We start from the raw sequence: 17500 nt of genomic DNA, 5'->3' as shown, positions 1-17500 counted from the left end.
CAGATGGAGTGGGGTGGAGAGAGAGAGACAGATGGCGAGATCAGATAGGAAACACATATGGAAACGTGTTGTTTTTGTGTGTGTTTGGCCACATAGGTCCTCATGTGGTTTCTCTGTCAGGGTGGCAGTGGACAAATACACACACACACACACACACACACACACACACACACACACACACACACACACACACACACACACACACACAACACACACACACACACACACACACACACACACACACACACACACACACACACACACACACACACACACACACACACACACACACACACACACACTCAGACTCTCGCTCTCGCCCCCCGCCCCCTCAACTGGAATTTCCAGAAACTTGAAAGCAGATTTGACTGCAAGCCATGCCTAATGGTTAAGTGGTGCTACCACACACACACACACACATCCAAAACTACCCTGTATAGTTAAGATGCATGGATACCACCCTGTCATTTTACATCTGAGTGTGAGTCTGAGTTGTTTCCTCTTACAGTTTGTTACGATTGTTTACACACTAAAATATTTTTTTTCACACAATTTGCAAATTATTACTCCAAGGAGCAAAACACCTCCACCGATTTGCAAAACATTACACACAATGTCTACTTCACCCTTTTTGCAAAACATTACACACAGTGATTTGTACAACTCTACACACATTTCCACACCTTAGACACAGATAAGGATTGTGAGGTTACTTCCTTGTCATTACAAAGCCCCAGATTACCAATGACTACACTAATGAACGAATTGGATAATCACATCCACCAGGTGTGTAAGCACACATGTGCAAAATTGAAAACGCAGCACTCAGGTGTGCTATACAGTCTCGTTGCTTTTACAGTTGTTCTTCAGAGTCAAAGTGTATGTACTTTATGCAGTAGCTTTTATTTGTCGACAGATTTTATTTGTTTCATTGATTTCATTGTTGATTGATTACTGTAACTACAGTATTTATGGTAAGAAATACAGTAAGTATTGAAAGAAATACTTGAAATATTCAGTCTACAGCATCAGTGTTGTGCAGTGCAAGTGCAAGTTTATAGACCTATTTGTGTAAATCTTTTCCTATGTCGAACTAATCATGAAGAATGTTGTGGGTTTATCACTATATTTGACATCTAAATGATCCCTTACATAACAATGTCTGGGCAAACATCTAGCACATGCTATTTCCTAATTTTTCTTTTAACAAATGTGTTTTGCATTTATCCCTGCAGTGTGAAACTGGCTGTAATAGTGTCTGATCATTGAGGACTGTGTTTGTTAAATGACAACTAATAGCATTTTTACAAATATGTGTATATGTTTTGACTGAAGTGTGTATGTTTTGACTGAAGTGTGAATGTTTTGACTGAAGTGTTTCATTTTGCAAAGAATCTAGGAATTATGCAAACTGAGTGTGGCGTTTGGATACCTGTGCTTACATTTTGTTAAAAAGAACTCGGTTTTAAAAATTGCGTGTAAACAATTGAAAAAAACTGTAATGACCTACTTAAGAGCCTTTTACAGGAAATTCAGTGTGTCTTAAGTGTGTGTGTGTGTGTGTGTGTGTGTGTGTGTGTGTGTGTGTGTGTGTGTGTGTGTGTGTGTGTGTCCGTGTGTGCGTGTGCAAGCAGGTCAAAGCCGTGCATAACAAAAACAATAACACAGGAAGGTCTTTGTTGCCCCCGCGCAAACATACTGCGTTGCCTGCCGGCTAAGCGGACATGTATTAGTGAAACAAGTTTGCATAGTAGGCGCTGTGCACACAGTTTGACCTTGAGTAGGCACTGAGTGGAGCGTTTATGGGGGCTGTAAATGAGGTACAGCAGGTACTGAGCCACGTGATGGACTTTCCTTTCCTCTATGTTGTTTACATCCCGTGTTGTGGGGTAGGTGGGAGCGGTGGTAAATGCTGACTACAGACGCTGAGCAGTGGACGGGTAGGTAGCATTTACCGAGGTGCAGCCTAGTGGCCAAGGAGCTGGGCTAGCATGTAGTAGCCAGACAAAGTTGTGAGTTTCCCTTGAGCAAGACACTTAACCATGAGTTGCTCTGGGGACAATGGGCCCTTGACATAGAATTGACATTATGTAAATCACTTTGGCGTAATTTCCTAACTATTAGCCGCAGCTTATATGCATTGATTTTGCAAACTTTTTTCAGCTATGAGGTTAATACAGGGGGCAGTTAAGTAAGGGATAACGGCCGACGAGGTGACCGGTTCGATGGAAATAATGGCTAGGTGGAGGTCTAGAACTCCGGCGACGTGCGAAGTATTTGTATTAATAACCTGTATATTTAGAACATAGTTTTATTCCACCGTTGTGTCTGTTAACATCGCTAAAACTGTCTTGACTATGGGACTACTTTCCGCCACATATCAACTTTCTACTTGCAGGACAAAACTGCCGTTACTAGTTCTAAATGGATGGTTGCTATGGCCAAAAGCCAGTCGTTAGTTCTAAATGGCTGGTTGCTACGGCCAAAAGCCAGTCGTTAGTTCTATCTCTCCCGTTGTCAAGCGGCCATATCCCAGGATTCTGATTAACATTAACTTTGAAAGATCGCTACTTTTATAGCCTACATGGCATCCAACTAGCTACAATCCACCTCCGTCATATGCTACAATGTTACTATGGTTCTGCACGTCTGTAGCCTATTTCAGCTTGGATGCAACGTGACAGTTCATTTAAACTTCGCAACGAGTTTGGCGAATTAATATTCAAGTGTGATACGGGAACTACTTCACAGGTAGCAGGTTATACGAAGTTAATGGCCACCCCATCAGCCAATCAGAGAAGAGAATTCCATTGTTGAGGGAGATAATATGGCATTAATTATGACATTTTCATTCTTTTAACTTGCAAAAAACACAGTCCTGCGGCTTATACACAATGCGGCTAATACACAGGAAAAGTGTTGGCTAAATGAGTACATGTAAATGGGGCAGGCTTGGCGCTTACGTTTGATGTCGTGGTGGATGACGCCGTGGCTGTGCAGGTACTCGAGGGCCTGGAGCACCTGCCTGGTGACCCAGACGACCTCCGGCTCTCGCATGGGGCCGCAGCTGTCCAGCTTCTCCAGCACGGAGCCGCCCTCGCCCGCCTCCATGAACACGTGCAGCGTGCCCTCCCTCAGGACGGCCCCGAACAGCTCCGCCACGTTCTCGTGGCCGAAGCGGGCCTGGATCTCCACGTCCGAGCGCCTGAAATGCTCCAGCGGGATCTGGAGAGTGGGGGTGGGGGGTGGGGGTCAAGAGAGAAAGACGGCAATAGAAAAAGAGATTTCAGAAAAACAAGAAGCTAAGGGACACCTGCCGTATATTTACCATACATACGTAGTCAGAGGCTGACATGATTTATTTTCAACACAAACACACAAAGGTGTATTCTGTACACATGTTTTGCATATTGTGCATGTGTGTGTCTCTAGTGTGTGTGTATTTGCATGAATGTTTGTGTGTGTTGCATACGTGTGTATGTGTTGCCGCTGGGAGTGTCTCACCAGCTTGCAGGCCATGCGCTTGCGCGTGACGCAGTCCAGAGCCAAGTGAACTCTCCCAAAGGCACCTTTGGGAATGTGGGCAGAGTCAACACTCCTGTAGATGCGTTTCCATGGAAACAGGGACACCTCAGAGTCCACGCCATAGTGCCCATTCTGCAGGATCATGTCTTTCTGTAAGGACAGATTATGCTGAGTGAGACACACACTTCCCACACACACACACACATCTTTGAACATTAGTCTGGGGAGTCTGCACTTTATTTCTACTGCACAAGAGGTGTGATCAATGGGCATTGTTCAAATGACTCCATACGGATGGACAGTCCTTCAACCAATCAGGTTTCAGGTCTGCAGGTTTCAAGCCTGAGCTGCACAGCGAAACCCAAATCGCCAGCAGATCAGGCTGGGTTTACCCAGCCCAGCATTCCGGTGTATTCCAGCCCACTTCAAGCCCTGTACGTACAAAGGTAAACTCCCTCCCTCTCTCTCTCTCTCTCTCTCTCTCTCTCCGTCTCTCTCATACATAACAGAGTCCTTGCTCACCTTGTTGAGAAGCACTCCAATCTCACTGTTCAGGTGTACGAGAGAGGGCGCCTGCACCCCGTTTGCTGTGCCTGAGATCCGGCTGATGAAGGCTAACAAATCAGTCACGTTCCCGTACTGCACGCCTCCTGCCGGGCCTGGCGGACAGGTCACCTGGGCAAACACGTCCGGCGTGTGTGTCCCTGCTGACTCCTGGTCCGTGTCCTCTTGCGAGACACCCTCCTCACTGGACCGTGCTTCCTCCTCTTCCTCCTCTTCGTCCTCGACTGGGTAAAGGTTCTCATACAGCTCAAGAACCTCCTCCATGTCCAAGTGGCTCAGTAGAAGATTTATCCCAATGTTTTTATTATCATCAAGAAACTCCATGCTGCAGTTTCAGCGCAGATCACGCACTCGGCGGAATAAGTGCATTCTTCTATATAGAAACGGGAGAGTGGGACAGATTTAGGTACAGAAAATGGCAGAGAGAGTTTTCTGCTGTGAGTGCAATTTGATAGCCTGGAAATCCAGATCCTAATCTAGACAGATGTCAGGTCTGGCTATATGACTAACGAAAAAGGCCCAACTCCAGAGGCGGCACCAAGTATGCATTGAAAATATCACAGCAGGCAATTGGATTGAATTGAAAACATTAAGACCAATAGACCTCTGAAGTTCGCATACAAAAGTACCTCTGTATTTCAAGGGTAGCAGTAGCACTTTGATCGTTTACTTGCAAATAAGGGGAATTCCTGGACATGGAGGGAAACCCGGAAATACCACCCTCGCAAGCAGAACATCTTCAGAATCCAGTGGTGCGCAGCCAGATGCAACCAGCAGCCGCGCATGGCATACAATATTGACAACTTAACACGTCTCGCTGCAAATTACCTTGACGAATATATTATCTCTTTTTAAGAGCACAGACGGAAAAGCAGTGCGCAATGCAGAGAACTATATGCAATCTCCTGATCCTCTAATGAACAGTTTTGAAAACTATTAATGAAAATAAATATGAATAAACAAGGAAATCATATAATCTTTTTAAAAAATAATTTTGGAAAAAGAAATATCACAAACAGCCATGATAATTGGAAGTCGAGCTTTAGCTAAGTCAATCGACATTTTCGAGGGGAGAAAAGCATTTTTACAATAATCTTGGAATAGAACAGGCTACAACACATGTGAAGGTAATATAATCAATGGAATGAAATGGCAACAGTTGCATAGATGTATATTAAAACCTCACCTCAAATTTGTCCCAATCCCAGACACATTGTCTCGTTCAGCAGTGACACCGACGGAGTCATCGTGGACACTGTTTAGTTTGAGTGGTGACTGAGCGCACTTGTTGACAGAGCGAGAGAGGGGGAGCGAGAGAGCGAGAGTTCCGCTTAGCAGGAAAAGTAATCGCTTGCTTCACCTCGTGTATCGTTTTAGTTTCGTTTTTCTTTTCCTTCTCTCATCAACGTCAGCTTTGACTCGGGGCAGTATCTAGTCGCCGGATTCGCCTGACCTGACAGACCCGTTTCTTTCCACTGCGTCAAAGCCTAAACATATTCTCCCCTACAGTAGTAGGCCTATGTCATTTGCTGACCACACGCAGGAACTGATAACAGTGGCAGCTGTTTTAGACCTCGAACGTTAGTCTTTCATGTTAAAAGAACACATTCTGCGTCACGTATTTGGTCTTAGTCATGGACAAAGGTTGCAATTTTCTGCAGTTTCTTGCCTAGTGTAATAGCCTTTGAAGCGCAACTCTCTCTAATTTAAAACAGAAGGGACAGGTAAAACAAGTCAGCAGAAGTGAATCTTAAAACCACGATGAGGCCAAGGCAGGAATGTGCAAAGAAGAAGTCATATTCTATAACATACATAACACACACACACACACACACACACACACACACACACACACACACATATATATATATATATATATATATATATATATATACAGTGTATATATATATATGTGTGTGTGTGTGTGTGTGTGTTATGTATATATGTTATAGAATATGTTATATATACAGTGTATATATATATATAGTATATATATATAGTGTGTGTATAGGCCTATATATATATATATATATATATATACACTGTATATAGGCATAGCCTACATAGAGATGCACCAATGCAATTTTCTGGGCTGATTCCGATTTAAATTCTTTTAACCACTTTACAGAGATTTATCTTCTAGCTTTTCTTTAATAGAACATTTCAACATAGCCTTTTTATCAGCTTTTCAATAATGGCTGTTAAAAAAATGGAGCAGGTGAACAAACAGGTAGGCCCTACTTCTTCAAGTCTTCAGCTTCAGTATCAAGCTATAAGGCTTCACAGTGTGTGACATTCACACAAGTGTGTTATGGAGCAACCTTTTTTCCCCTACTTACCCAATATCCAACCAAAAGTACAAGTAAATGATACATTTTGCACATGTTGCCATGGAAAATATTTTCATATGCATTGATGCATACATTTATGGGAGGGTGAGGGAAAAGTGGGAGTAGCCTATCATGCCTAACACAAGAGAGAAGTGCTAGCCTACACAAAACTTAGGCTTTACAAGGCCCCCCAAATACCCCAAGATGTATTATTATTACTACCGCAAATATAAAAAAATAATTAGTCATAGCCGTGGCCTCATCTGAACACACTCCCACACGGCGAGACTAGTCAAGTCCATATCCGCTAACAAACAAAATGTCCATATCCGCTAACTTGACAAATGTTTCTCCCTTTGGCTCTAGACCTTAAGAAAGGTGTTCATTTTAGCTAAACAGGACTGGCCAAATAGCAGGACCACTTGCTGATGTCATGGACTTTACTAGGGCTAGACCTACACTGACACTATGTAGCCTAATGAAGGTGAAGTTTTTATGGCTTTATTATATATTCATTTTGATTTATCTATTTGTGTTTATCTCTTGTTTGTTTTTCTCTTCCCTAATCTGCTTTTCACTCTGAATGTCATAATATGATTCTTTGTTCATTACAGTAGCCTACATTGGGCCCAGTGTAAAAAAAAAAAAAAAAAATCCCCCGTTAAGAGCAAATGTGCTGTATCCTACAGGGAAATTGTAAATGTATACTGGGAAACTTTCAGTGAACTATAAAGTAAACTACAGTATAATCCCTGTCACTGCCAGTCTGCCAGTGACGAGGAGGGAAATTAAGCCTAGTAAAACTGACTTTTAAAACGCGTACTTTCGAACTTCCCAGCCGCCGTAAGTCCGCATGCGCATGCGTTCTCATCTAGGCTCCAGCAATGGCGGCCTCCATGGGAGCAAGCAGGTTACATATGCGGGGAAATGGGCAACTGTTGAAATGTTTTCAAAGGATACTGACGCCGTTCCAGAGAAGAGCCGGAACAAATGTTGCGGCTTGTCACTCCCTGACGGGTAGGGATTTGCTATTAGTGTCGTTTTTCTTGGAGAGAAGTGCACTGACTGAACCCCCTGTCATGTGTCAGCTATGGCTACTTTTGCTCAAATACCAATTAGGTCTGCTGTCGTATGTATCTGTTTACTTTGGTCTTTCAGAATCCAGTGCGTAAACTGCTATAGATGATGATGAATGATTTCGCGAGAAAGTAACGTATGACGCATAAACTCGATACACTGTTAATTTTAACCAATGGCTGCTCTTGATATTTTAAGACCACCAAGATGTTGGGAAGACTTTCCTGGCGCTACAGGAGGAGAGGCGTGAGCGTGCTCAGAGATCTGTCTTAATCAGCTGTCCCCCGAAAACTACAGAAAAGAAGGTCCTGAAGTACTTGTCCAAATATGGGGCCGTGAACAACTGCTTCTTCTACGACAGCTTTGTAAGTCCCCTCACTCGTGTGTAAGCATTCAAGATACAATATCAGGTTCAAATGTATTGCCCTCTCAACTATCTTTTTTACGTTGAGTGTCTACCTGGCCTCAAACACCTGTAGTTTCACTCAAACATGCCTGCCTGCCTGTATAGCACACATTCAGCAATCACAGCCGTGGCTACATTTGTTGGTACCGTACCCTGACAGCTCAATGTCCTCATGCATAGCTGCATGCATTTTGTATGAGATAGAGTAATGCAAAGATTGAGATTGTTTTTTGGGTATTATTTAAAAAGATACTCTGAAATGGAGAGGCAGAAGGAGCAGAAACTGTACTGTAGCCTACTGTATTGTCCCGTGTGTGACACTGGCCTACTGGCGTATTGGTCGCATGGCAAATAGTTGGACATTTGTATTGTCAAAGCAATTGTTATGTAAATGTCTACAAGGGATAGGAGTACTCATCTACTGTCCAGTGCCACTGACCTGCTCTCCTGCCACGCTCACCTACTGCCCCACCGCACCGCACCTGACTACTGCCCCCCCTGCCACTGTCCTGTATCCCTTTCATACTATCCCATTCCCAGGACACTGTTTCATGCCAGTTGCCCACTGTCCCTCCACACTGTCCTAGGTGCTACTCATCTATACTGTCCTGCAGCTCTTGCGTACTGTCCTGTGCCTCTCACATACTGTCCCGTGCCACTTGACCACTGACCCATATTCACTTTCTTATTACATAGCACTTCACAATGCAAGTAGAACGCTCCATTGACTTGAATGGGATTTTCCCAAAGTTCTACCGGTCATTAGTTTTTGACTAGATGACCTCTGAAAAAAAAAAATGACTGCTGTCAATGGCAACAGAGTTTGTGTTTCTATGTCAGGTCTTTCATATCACTCTGCAACAAGTCTGTTCGCTTATTGCAATGGAATTTCATTGAAGCTGGTCAGCTAGTAAGACGTTGCCATGCAACACCTGAAACTGTCAAGTTCTAGCTGTATGGCGAACTCTTTAATTAGTTAGCGGAAGCCACGAAACGGTAGCCAAGTCATTGCTAAAGACTCATTGTGTTAAAGACGCATTGTGTTGTCCACACTGTTCCGCGGCACTGACCTATACTGTCCCACAGCACACGTCTGCTGTCTTGTGCCACTCATCTACTGTCCCATGCCAACTAAACCAACCCTAACTCCGTCCCTAAGCAACCAACAGCAGTACAGTACGGTTTTTGCTCCTGCTGCTACAGATAAAATGGCTCGGGCAATTGATTGGTGCCCCTAAAATGTATGTTTCAAGCTTAATATGGTCACAGGTGTGTTTTGATTATGCGTTCACTCATTCAGCCCATTTTAATGTGTCATTATTTGTCAAGTGATGATGGATGCCACTGCATCATACCGCTCAGATTTTGTCTACATGATGTTTAGTTACCTATAAGAATAGTCTTGAAGAAGAGATAATACATTCAGCAAATTGTGTCTGTAGTCTATGAGAAGCCTTTGTTCCCAGTGACCCATTTCATACTGTAATACTCAGTTTCAGCCTCTATGTACGTTTTTTTTTTTTTTGTGCCAATTTTACTTGATCTGTCTTTGGATTCTACTCACGGGATGAAAAAAAAAACCTTTGTACACGCAGACCCGAACATAAGGTGCAGATGCCACCCTTGAACTAGTTCTAGGTCCCAAAACTAACATCTGTAAAACATTGCCATTATTTTTTAACACTTGATTTATACACTTATTACCCACTCAAAAATTCTGTATCTTGTAGGCTTTGTTTGGGCATTTAATCTATAATAGTATTATTCCCAGCCTGAACAAACCTTGTAGGATGTAAGACAAACATGTTCTCAGTACAACTGAACCACTAAAAGTTTATACGGCATGGTCATTGATTATCTCTCTGTGTGTGTGTGTGTGTGTGTGTGTGTGTGTGTGTGTGTGTGTGTGTGTGTGTGTGTGTGTGTGTGTGTGTGTGTGTGTGTGTGTGTGTGTGTGTGTGTGTGTGTGTGTGTGTGTGTGTGTGTGTGTGTGTGTGTGTGTGTGTGTGTGTGTGTGTGTGTGTGTGTGTGTGTGTGTGTGTGTGTGTGTGTGTGTGTGTGTGTGTGTGTGTGTGTGTGTAGGGCACATATGCTGTGATTGAGTTTGCCAGCAGAGATGGCATTTGCTCCCTCCACGAGGCTGCCAGTCTCCCTAGCATCCAGTACGAAGCTTCGGTACCTTTCAAGACCCGCCTCCTCACACTAAAGAGCACTGGAGTGGACCCATTAGATGGGGCAGCCAGCCTAAGGCTACACCCCCAGACATCCATGCCAGTCAATGATTTGATCCAGCGGCTTTCTGCAGAGGAGAGTGTGAGTATGTCCAGGGTCATATACTGTAGGAGTCTCAAGATGGAGACCTTGAAGGAATAATCCAGTGGTTCTTAAGGTGGGGTCCATGACTTAGCCAAGGGGTCTGCAAAATAATTTGCTTTAAATGCTAAAGTTCAGATTTAACATTTTTAGAAATTCATATCTACAGATGATGCTTTTTTTCACCCGTAAAACAAGCAAGCTGCATCTATGTGCTCCCACCCACATTAACATTCAATTAAAAAAAAAAAAAACTTCACTCAGGTCATGAAGAACAGAGTATTGTCAGCAGCTGAGTTGTGCTGTGAAAGCTTTTCTGTCATTTTCGCGGTGTGTTTAGCACCCAGTACACATAACTGCACAATGCATATCCTGGATGTCAGATGACAATAGCACATGTGTCTCACATCACCTTATACAATCAAAATGAATTTGAAGATGAGACCAAAAAAAAGTTGCCTGATTTTATTTTTTTTTTACTTATTTTTTTATTTAATGTAGACAGTCAGCACAGGCAAACATGGTAAGATAATGACATATTTATTACAGTGATCGACCAAATGAGAGAAAAGAAACATGAAATCAAATATAATAGATTTTAAAAAAGGAGAAATAAGTAATTGCCTGATTTTTGACAGACTGTGCAGCACTGCACAGTATTAATACGTATCCAACATTGCTGATACACCCTTGGCAGAATACAACTTGTATACAGGTGCATATGCGACCTAACTATGGATCTATCTCCATGATTTGCAATGTATAATATGACACTCGGTTAATTTTGTTAAAATATATAAATAATGAAGAAGACCAATTCTGCCATCTTGACCTGGACTCCCTAGAGAAGAGATATTGTATTTCAATAGGACCTTCCTGGTGAGATAACAGATAAATGATAATAAATAATGTATTCATATTCCTTGGTGTACACACAGTCTCACATATACACACTGTTTCTCCTTTTGATCCATAGATAGACCAGCAGCTGCATTGTCTGACATCAACACTGGAGCTAACCAATGAGAACATTGCTCTTCGCTTCCTGGTTTGCTCCCTGCTCCAAGACATCGCCGGCGCATTCTTCCCAGAATGCACAATCAGGCTGTTCGGTTCGACGGTCAACGGCTTGGGGAAGCTGGGCGCCGACCTCGACCTCTTTCTGGATCTGGACACCATCAGTGGCCGCAACATGAAGAGGGTGAGAATCAAGCAGAATAGTGAAGTTTACTTAGAATAATTCTTCAGGCAAATGATGTGCGTTCAGCCGCATTGTTAACTTCTCAGGCTACTTCATACGTATTATACACAGCCTGGCCAAATGAAAAGGTCAGCACCTTGATTTAACTAAGCAAATGGGCAAGAGTCTCCCTGTGGGGGCAGTGCTATGATCTGGGGTCACGGCAGTTGTTGGTCAGGTTATGTGCCCAAAGACTGAGGTCAGCTGACTGAATGAATGCAGTGTTTCCCACACATAGACTAATTTGTGGCGGTGCGCCACAGATTCAGCACCGGCCGCCACATATTGCGCTTCGATATTCTTTTTTATTTATTTATTTATTTTGCAACGCTATTGAAAAACAAGCAGCATTCGTTAAATTGAATTTCCTTTCCCTGCTCTCCCTCTCTGTCAATCACGCATCTGTCTCTTATACACACAAACACACGCACACACACAGCCCCTCCCTTCCGTGCACACCGCGTCTATCTCCATGAAAACCAACGATATCATCCCTGGAAGCGTGGTCGAACTGATGCACATGACGCTGCTCGGGTGAAGCATAAAGTTCTTCCGCAACCTTTGAAGACTATGCGTGCAACTTTTCCAAACAATAGAAGTACTCACTCTCCTTAGCCCACTCTCGTGCGCGCTCAATGTACACCCGCCCTCGACATGCACATTTAATCTAGATAAAACATTCACAATGGTGAACGCAATGACGCATAGAAGACGACTAGCTAAATTACTGTTAGATCCGTTTAGCATCATTAGTAGGCTATGCTGCAGACATTTGATTAAAACTCTTGCATTCAAGTTGACTGACCATCTCAATGCCAATTGACTCCAAACTCCAAGACTTAAAGGGGCCTGTCCCAAGGAGAAAAAGTATTAGCTTACCTGAACAGAAACTGAACAGTCCAACCAGTAGAGTATGATAAACTTAGCCTGTTACTTTGTTTACAATATTTTGAGGCTTCAACCAGACAGCTGAATTTAAGAGGTGGAGTTATAATATAAATAGTAGGCCTAGGCCATAATCTGCATAAAGATTGCTGTTATGAATATCAGAAATTTCAGTATATAGAATGTAGGCCTATAATAGAGTAATTATTCATGATTACAGTACATAATGTGTGTGTGTTTCAAATAAAGACAAGCTTTACATCTTGTTAAAAAATCATTCACATTGTATGGCAGGAGAGCGATAAAATATGGGTGCACCTACATTTTGTGCCGGTACCTAATTAAAACTAAAGGCGGTCCAACAAAATATTACCTTTTTTTTGGCCAGGCAGCTTATAACAGTGCATGACGGCAGACATGCTTTATGTTGTAAAGCCCTGCAATGTCATGGTGAGACAAGCAAAACCATCGTAAAACTGGGTAAACCAGCTGAAAGTATGTTTTCGCAACAGATTGGTTGGTCTACCTTAGCTGGTCAACCATTATAGGGTGGACAAACAAGCTGCTCAACAAGCAAACCACCTTAGTGTGTGTGTGTGTGTGTATGTGTCTGTGTCTGTGTCTGTGTGTGTGTGTGTGTGTGTGTGTGTGTGTGTGTGTGTGTGTGTGTGTGTGTGTGTGTGTGTGTGTGTGTGTGTGTGTGTGTGTGTGTGTGTGTGTGTGTGTGTGTGTGTGTGTGTGTGTGTGTGTGTGTGTGTGTGTGTGTGTGTGTGGAAACATGTCGTGAGAAGTAAATAGCGACTTCGACACTTAGAGGAATGTGGTGGTGGTTGACAATTTGTCAATAATGTTTTTTTTTTTTAAAGTTTCACAGAAAGGGTGTGAGTTTAAAATAATTCAGTTGCTTAATTATCTGTGCCGGGCTACCCATGCTTGAGGAGATGTGCATACTATTAAATTAAAACAAAAATGATTGAGCACAGTATTGACACATTGCCTACCACGTTGAAAGTCATACACATTGGGGTGTGTGTGTGTGTGTGTTGACATCACTTTTATCAGTGACTTGAGTCTTTGTTATTTGGTCTGTGTGTGTGTGCGTGTGCGTGTGCGTGTGCGTGTGCGTGTGCGTGTGTGTGATCCTCTGACTGGGCTGTGTTTGTGTGTGTTTAAGTGTTTGTATATGTGACCATTCAAAGCGAAATCAGTCGTTGTGCGCACAACGTTATCAACAATAACAAACTTCCGGGTTAAAATGTTGAATTTCACATTTTCGCATAATTCGACAGTATACAGTCTACAGTTTCATATCGTGAACGCATTTCACACAAAACATATGTTTTGACTGTTAAACCCGGCGAAGATTCAACACATTTGCTGTCATTCCCGTTGTGCACGCGCCGCTTAAAAAGGTGATTTCTCCTCTTCTGGCATATCGTGACAGGAGAACCATGTCAACTTTGGATGCGGTTATCTTAGCGATAGTTTGTGTAATACCCTCGATATACATATTGTTGGAAAGCTTAGTTTATGGCCGTTCACATGAGCACAATAACTTAATTTAATACATTTTACTGAAACGACTGGTTCCGCTTTACAGGGTCACATATGTGTCTCTATAGTCCTCTGACTGTGCTATATCTCTCCATGCAGCCTTCTGGTCTGTTCCTGGAGTACCAGATGAAGAGGGCGGCCTCAGAGCGGACGGTGACCCAGAACGTGCTGTCCGTGGTGGGGGAGGGCCTGGAGCAGTTTGCCCCTGGCTGTGTCGGGGTGCAGAAGATCCTCAACGCCCGCTGTCCCTTAGTGCGCTTCTCACACCAGCCCTCGGGCTTCCAGTGTGACCTCACGGCCAACAACAGGTGTGTGTCTCTCTCTCTCTCACTCTCTCTCTCTCTCTCTTTCTCTCTCTCTCTCTCTCTTTTCGCTCCCTCTTTCTCTCTCTCTCTACTCTCTACTCTCTCTCTCACGCACAAACACACACACACACACACACACACACACATACTGGGATACACTATAGGCTCACAAGGGCAATAGAAGAGCTAGCTAGAATTCTATTCTAGATAGAATCAGGAGAGCTGTTGCATGGCTGTGTCCACCTATTGCGCATGGCCTTGTCTGGGATTACAGTCTGGAGACATTCACATAATCTAGCTCTGCGCCATTCTGTGTTGCCTCCAGTCAGAGGCCAGAGGTGGTGAAGTGTTGTACCTTGTTCCCTGTAAGCAGAAGTAAAGGTCTGTGGGGGGGCCTTTTCAAAATGACTTGCAATGCATTACATTCAGAGATTTACATTAGGATTGATAGTTCTACATCTCTATCATTATAATGTAATGTCGTTTATAATGCATATTATGTATGTAGTCAGAAGTCAAAAAAGAGAAAAACAAGTTTTTTTCTCAGACCAAGGCACTCCTAAGTTAAAATGTCTTTATTAAATTAAGAACATGTCTTATATGGACTGATATATAAATTAGCCCACGCGTAGCGGCTTGTGGCCTTCTTTCGCCATGAAGACTGACCTTGCACCAAAGAGCACCCGAAGAAAATTGAAAACACTGTTGTATAAAGAGCACGCCACACATCAACATACTGAAAAGCATATTATGTAGTATTGCAAACCCTGAACTAAGGGTGGCTGATATCCACAAAAAAAGAAAACCTATTCCTTTACCCGTCAGGGTTAACTGTTTGACATGTGTGTGTGTTCCCGTGTGTGGCCACAGGGTGGCGATGAAGAGCTCCGAGCTGCTGTGGCTCCTGAGTCAGCTGGACGAGCGCGTGCGCTACTTGGTGTTCACGGTGCGCTCCTGGGCGCGCATCCACGGCCTCACCAGCTCCATCCCCGGCGCCTGGATCACCAACTTCTCCCTCAGCATGCTGGTGGTGTTCTTCCTGCAGTCGCGCCCCACCCCCATCCTGCCCAGCCTCGACCAGCTCCGCGACCTAGCCAGTAAGAGACACCACGTGTGTGTGTGTGTGGGTGTGTGTGCGCGGACGTTGGTGTGTGTGTGCCTTCTATCCTGCCCACCCTCGACCAGCTCCGCGACCTAGCCAGTAAGAGACCCCACGTGTGTGTGTGTGTGGGTGTGTGTGCCTTCTGTCCTGCCCACCCTCGACCAGCTCCGTGACCTAGCCAGTAAGAGACACCACGTGTGTGTGTGTGTGTGGGTTTGTGTGCCTTCTATCCTGCCCACCCTCGACCAGCTCCGTGACCTAGCCAGTAAGAGACGGTGTGTGTGTGTGGGTGTGCGCACGCCCATGTTGGTGTGTGTGTGCCTCCTATCCTGCCCACCCTTGACCAGCTTGTAAGACCTAGCCAGTGAGAGTGTGCGTGTGCGTGTGTGTGTGCGTGTGCGTGTGCGTGTGCGTGTGCGTGTGCGCGTGCGCGTGCGTGTGCGCGTGTGCGTGCACGCACGTTGGTGTGTGTGTGCCTCCTATCATGCCCATCCTCGACCAGCTCTGTGACCAAGCCAGTTAGAGACTCCACGTGTGCATGTGCCCCCAGTCCCGCCTGCCTTCGACCAGTAAGCCAGTCAGTAAGACATGTCAGGTGGTAGCGGTGGCTTGTAGTTGCGTGTGTGTGTGTGACTGAAAAGCTACTAGCATACTAACAGCTACACTGCTAGTGGTGTCAGGAGAAAATACCTGTGTTGTCTTAATCACCGTGGCACAGCCATAGAAATTGATCTGTTGGCATATTGAAGATGATTGGGTGTCCTTATGGGTTTCCTGGAATGTCAAAGGCAATTTTTGCATACAATTTACAATGCTCATTCTGTGTTGCAGAAATCTCCTGGCAGGTGTAGTTTAGGAAGGCCATAATGTGGCCAGAGGTCTGATGCTGCAGCAGTGTGTTGCAAGTCCATTGTTTTTTACAAATGAATAAAAAAACATTAATTAAATAGTTAATTGTCTGTGTTGTTGCTATTTCAGTATATGCAACGCACCACCGCCATGCTTGATTGCATTTATATGCACTGGCTTTGATTGATCATGATCATTTACAGGAAATCAGAAAATTAATTAGGTTTTTTTTTCATTAATTGTCTTCCATTCATCTGTGGAAGCAAACATGCATCATTCCTCTACCTCATCAACCGAACACATGGCAACGCTATTGGAAAGGATTGATTATTGTTTTGTTTTGCTACCATATTTTTCCTCTCTTCTCCCTTTTTCTAGTTTGCCCCCTTCACTCTCTCTCTCTCTTGCTTTCTTTCTCTCTCTCTCTCTCTTTCTCTCTCTCTCTCTCTCTCTCTCTCTCCCTCTCCCTCGCTCTCTCTCTGTCAGTCTCTTGGCCCTGAGATCAGAAGACTTTAAACTGTAATCCATCGCCCTCAGAGACCATCAAACATGCAGCCAGCACAATAAAGCTCTGTCCAATACACACACACACACACACTCACGGACACACACTCTCAGACACACTCACGGACAGACACACACTCTCTCTCTCTCTCTCTCTCTCTCTCTCTCTCTCTCTCTCTCACACACTCTCACACACACACACACACACACACACACACACACACACACACACACACATTTGCACAGCAGCAGTCTGAGAGGCTATAATCTGACAGGGTCAGGGAGCTCGGGCAAGTGGGCACTGATTTAATGCCTGTCTTCTCTGCCAAGGCCAGCAAACGCGCACACACACACACATACAGGCAGGCACATACACACACACACACACACACACACACTTTGATACAAATCCATCCAGTAATGCACACATACACACTCAGTACGCATCTCTCAATCAGATACACATTCATGCATATGGGCACATGCACATATACACTGAATCACACACACACACACACACACACACACACACACACACACACACACACACACACACACACACACACACACACACACACACACTCACACTCACACACACATGCACATACACTTTCAATCTGCTCTCTAACTCATTGACTTTTATAGACCTGCCAGAGCCATTTGAAAATTATTTATCTACTGTATGTCTGTGTGTGTGTGTGTGTGTGTGCGTGTGTGTACGTGCGCTGTGTGTCTCTTCCCCAAGGTCCTGCTGATAAGTGTGTTATTGAAGAAAATGACTGCACAATAGTAAGCGACCTGAGCAAGATCCAACTGGAGCCGAACACAGAATCACTGGGTGAGTTG

The 17500-nt window shown here is 44.1% G+C and overlaps 2 protein-coding genes across 2 annotated transcripts in view; one reads left to right on the top strand and one right to left on the bottom strand.

Annotated features, from left to right (window-relative positions):
* Positions 1-5424, bottom strand: part of map3k8 (mitogen-activated protein kinase kinase kinase 8) — a 9559-nt gene extending 4135 nt beyond the window's left edge. The window contains exons 1-4 of the mRNA XM_062521579.1: positions 5276-5424; positions 4048-4462; positions 3505-3675; positions 2964-3225 (exon numbers count right to left, since the gene is read on the bottom strand). Coding sequence (XP_062377563.1) covers positions 2964-3225; positions 3505-3675; positions 4048-4413 — 799 coding nt within the window. The 5' untranslated portion in view covers positions 4414-4462; positions 5276-5424. The remainder of the gene's footprint in view (positions 1-2963; positions 3226-3504; positions 3676-4047; positions 4463-5275) is intronic.
* A 1864-nt stretch (positions 5425-7288) lies between these two features.
* mtpap (mitochondrial poly(A) polymerase) overlaps positions 7289-17500 on the top strand; it is a 12309-nt gene continuing 2097 nt past the window's right edge. Inside the window, exons 1-7 of the mRNA XM_062521681.1 lie at positions 7289-7436; positions 7695-7861; positions 9985-10215; positions 11192-11416; positions 13994-14202; positions 15070-15296; positions 17400-17492. Of these exons, the coding sequence (XP_062377665.1) occupies positions 7304-7436; positions 7695-7861; positions 9985-10215; positions 11192-11416; positions 13994-14202; positions 15070-15296; positions 17400-17492 (1285 nt within the window). The 5' untranslated portion in view covers positions 7289-7303. The remainder of the gene's footprint in view (positions 7437-7694; positions 7862-9984; positions 10216-11191; positions 11417-13993; positions 14203-15069; positions 15297-17399; positions 17493-17500) is intronic.

Source organism: Sardina pilchardus, chromosome 19, assembly GCF_963854185.1.
Source record: "Sardina pilchardus chromosome 19, fSarPil1.1, whole genome shotgun sequence".
Lineage (NCBI taxonomy): Eukaryota > Metazoa > Chordata > Actinopteri > Clupeiformes > Clupeidae > Sardina > Sardina pilchardus.
The sequence above is the reverse complement of the archived record's forward strand: the minus strand, read 5'-3'. Positions and strand labels throughout refer to the sequence as shown.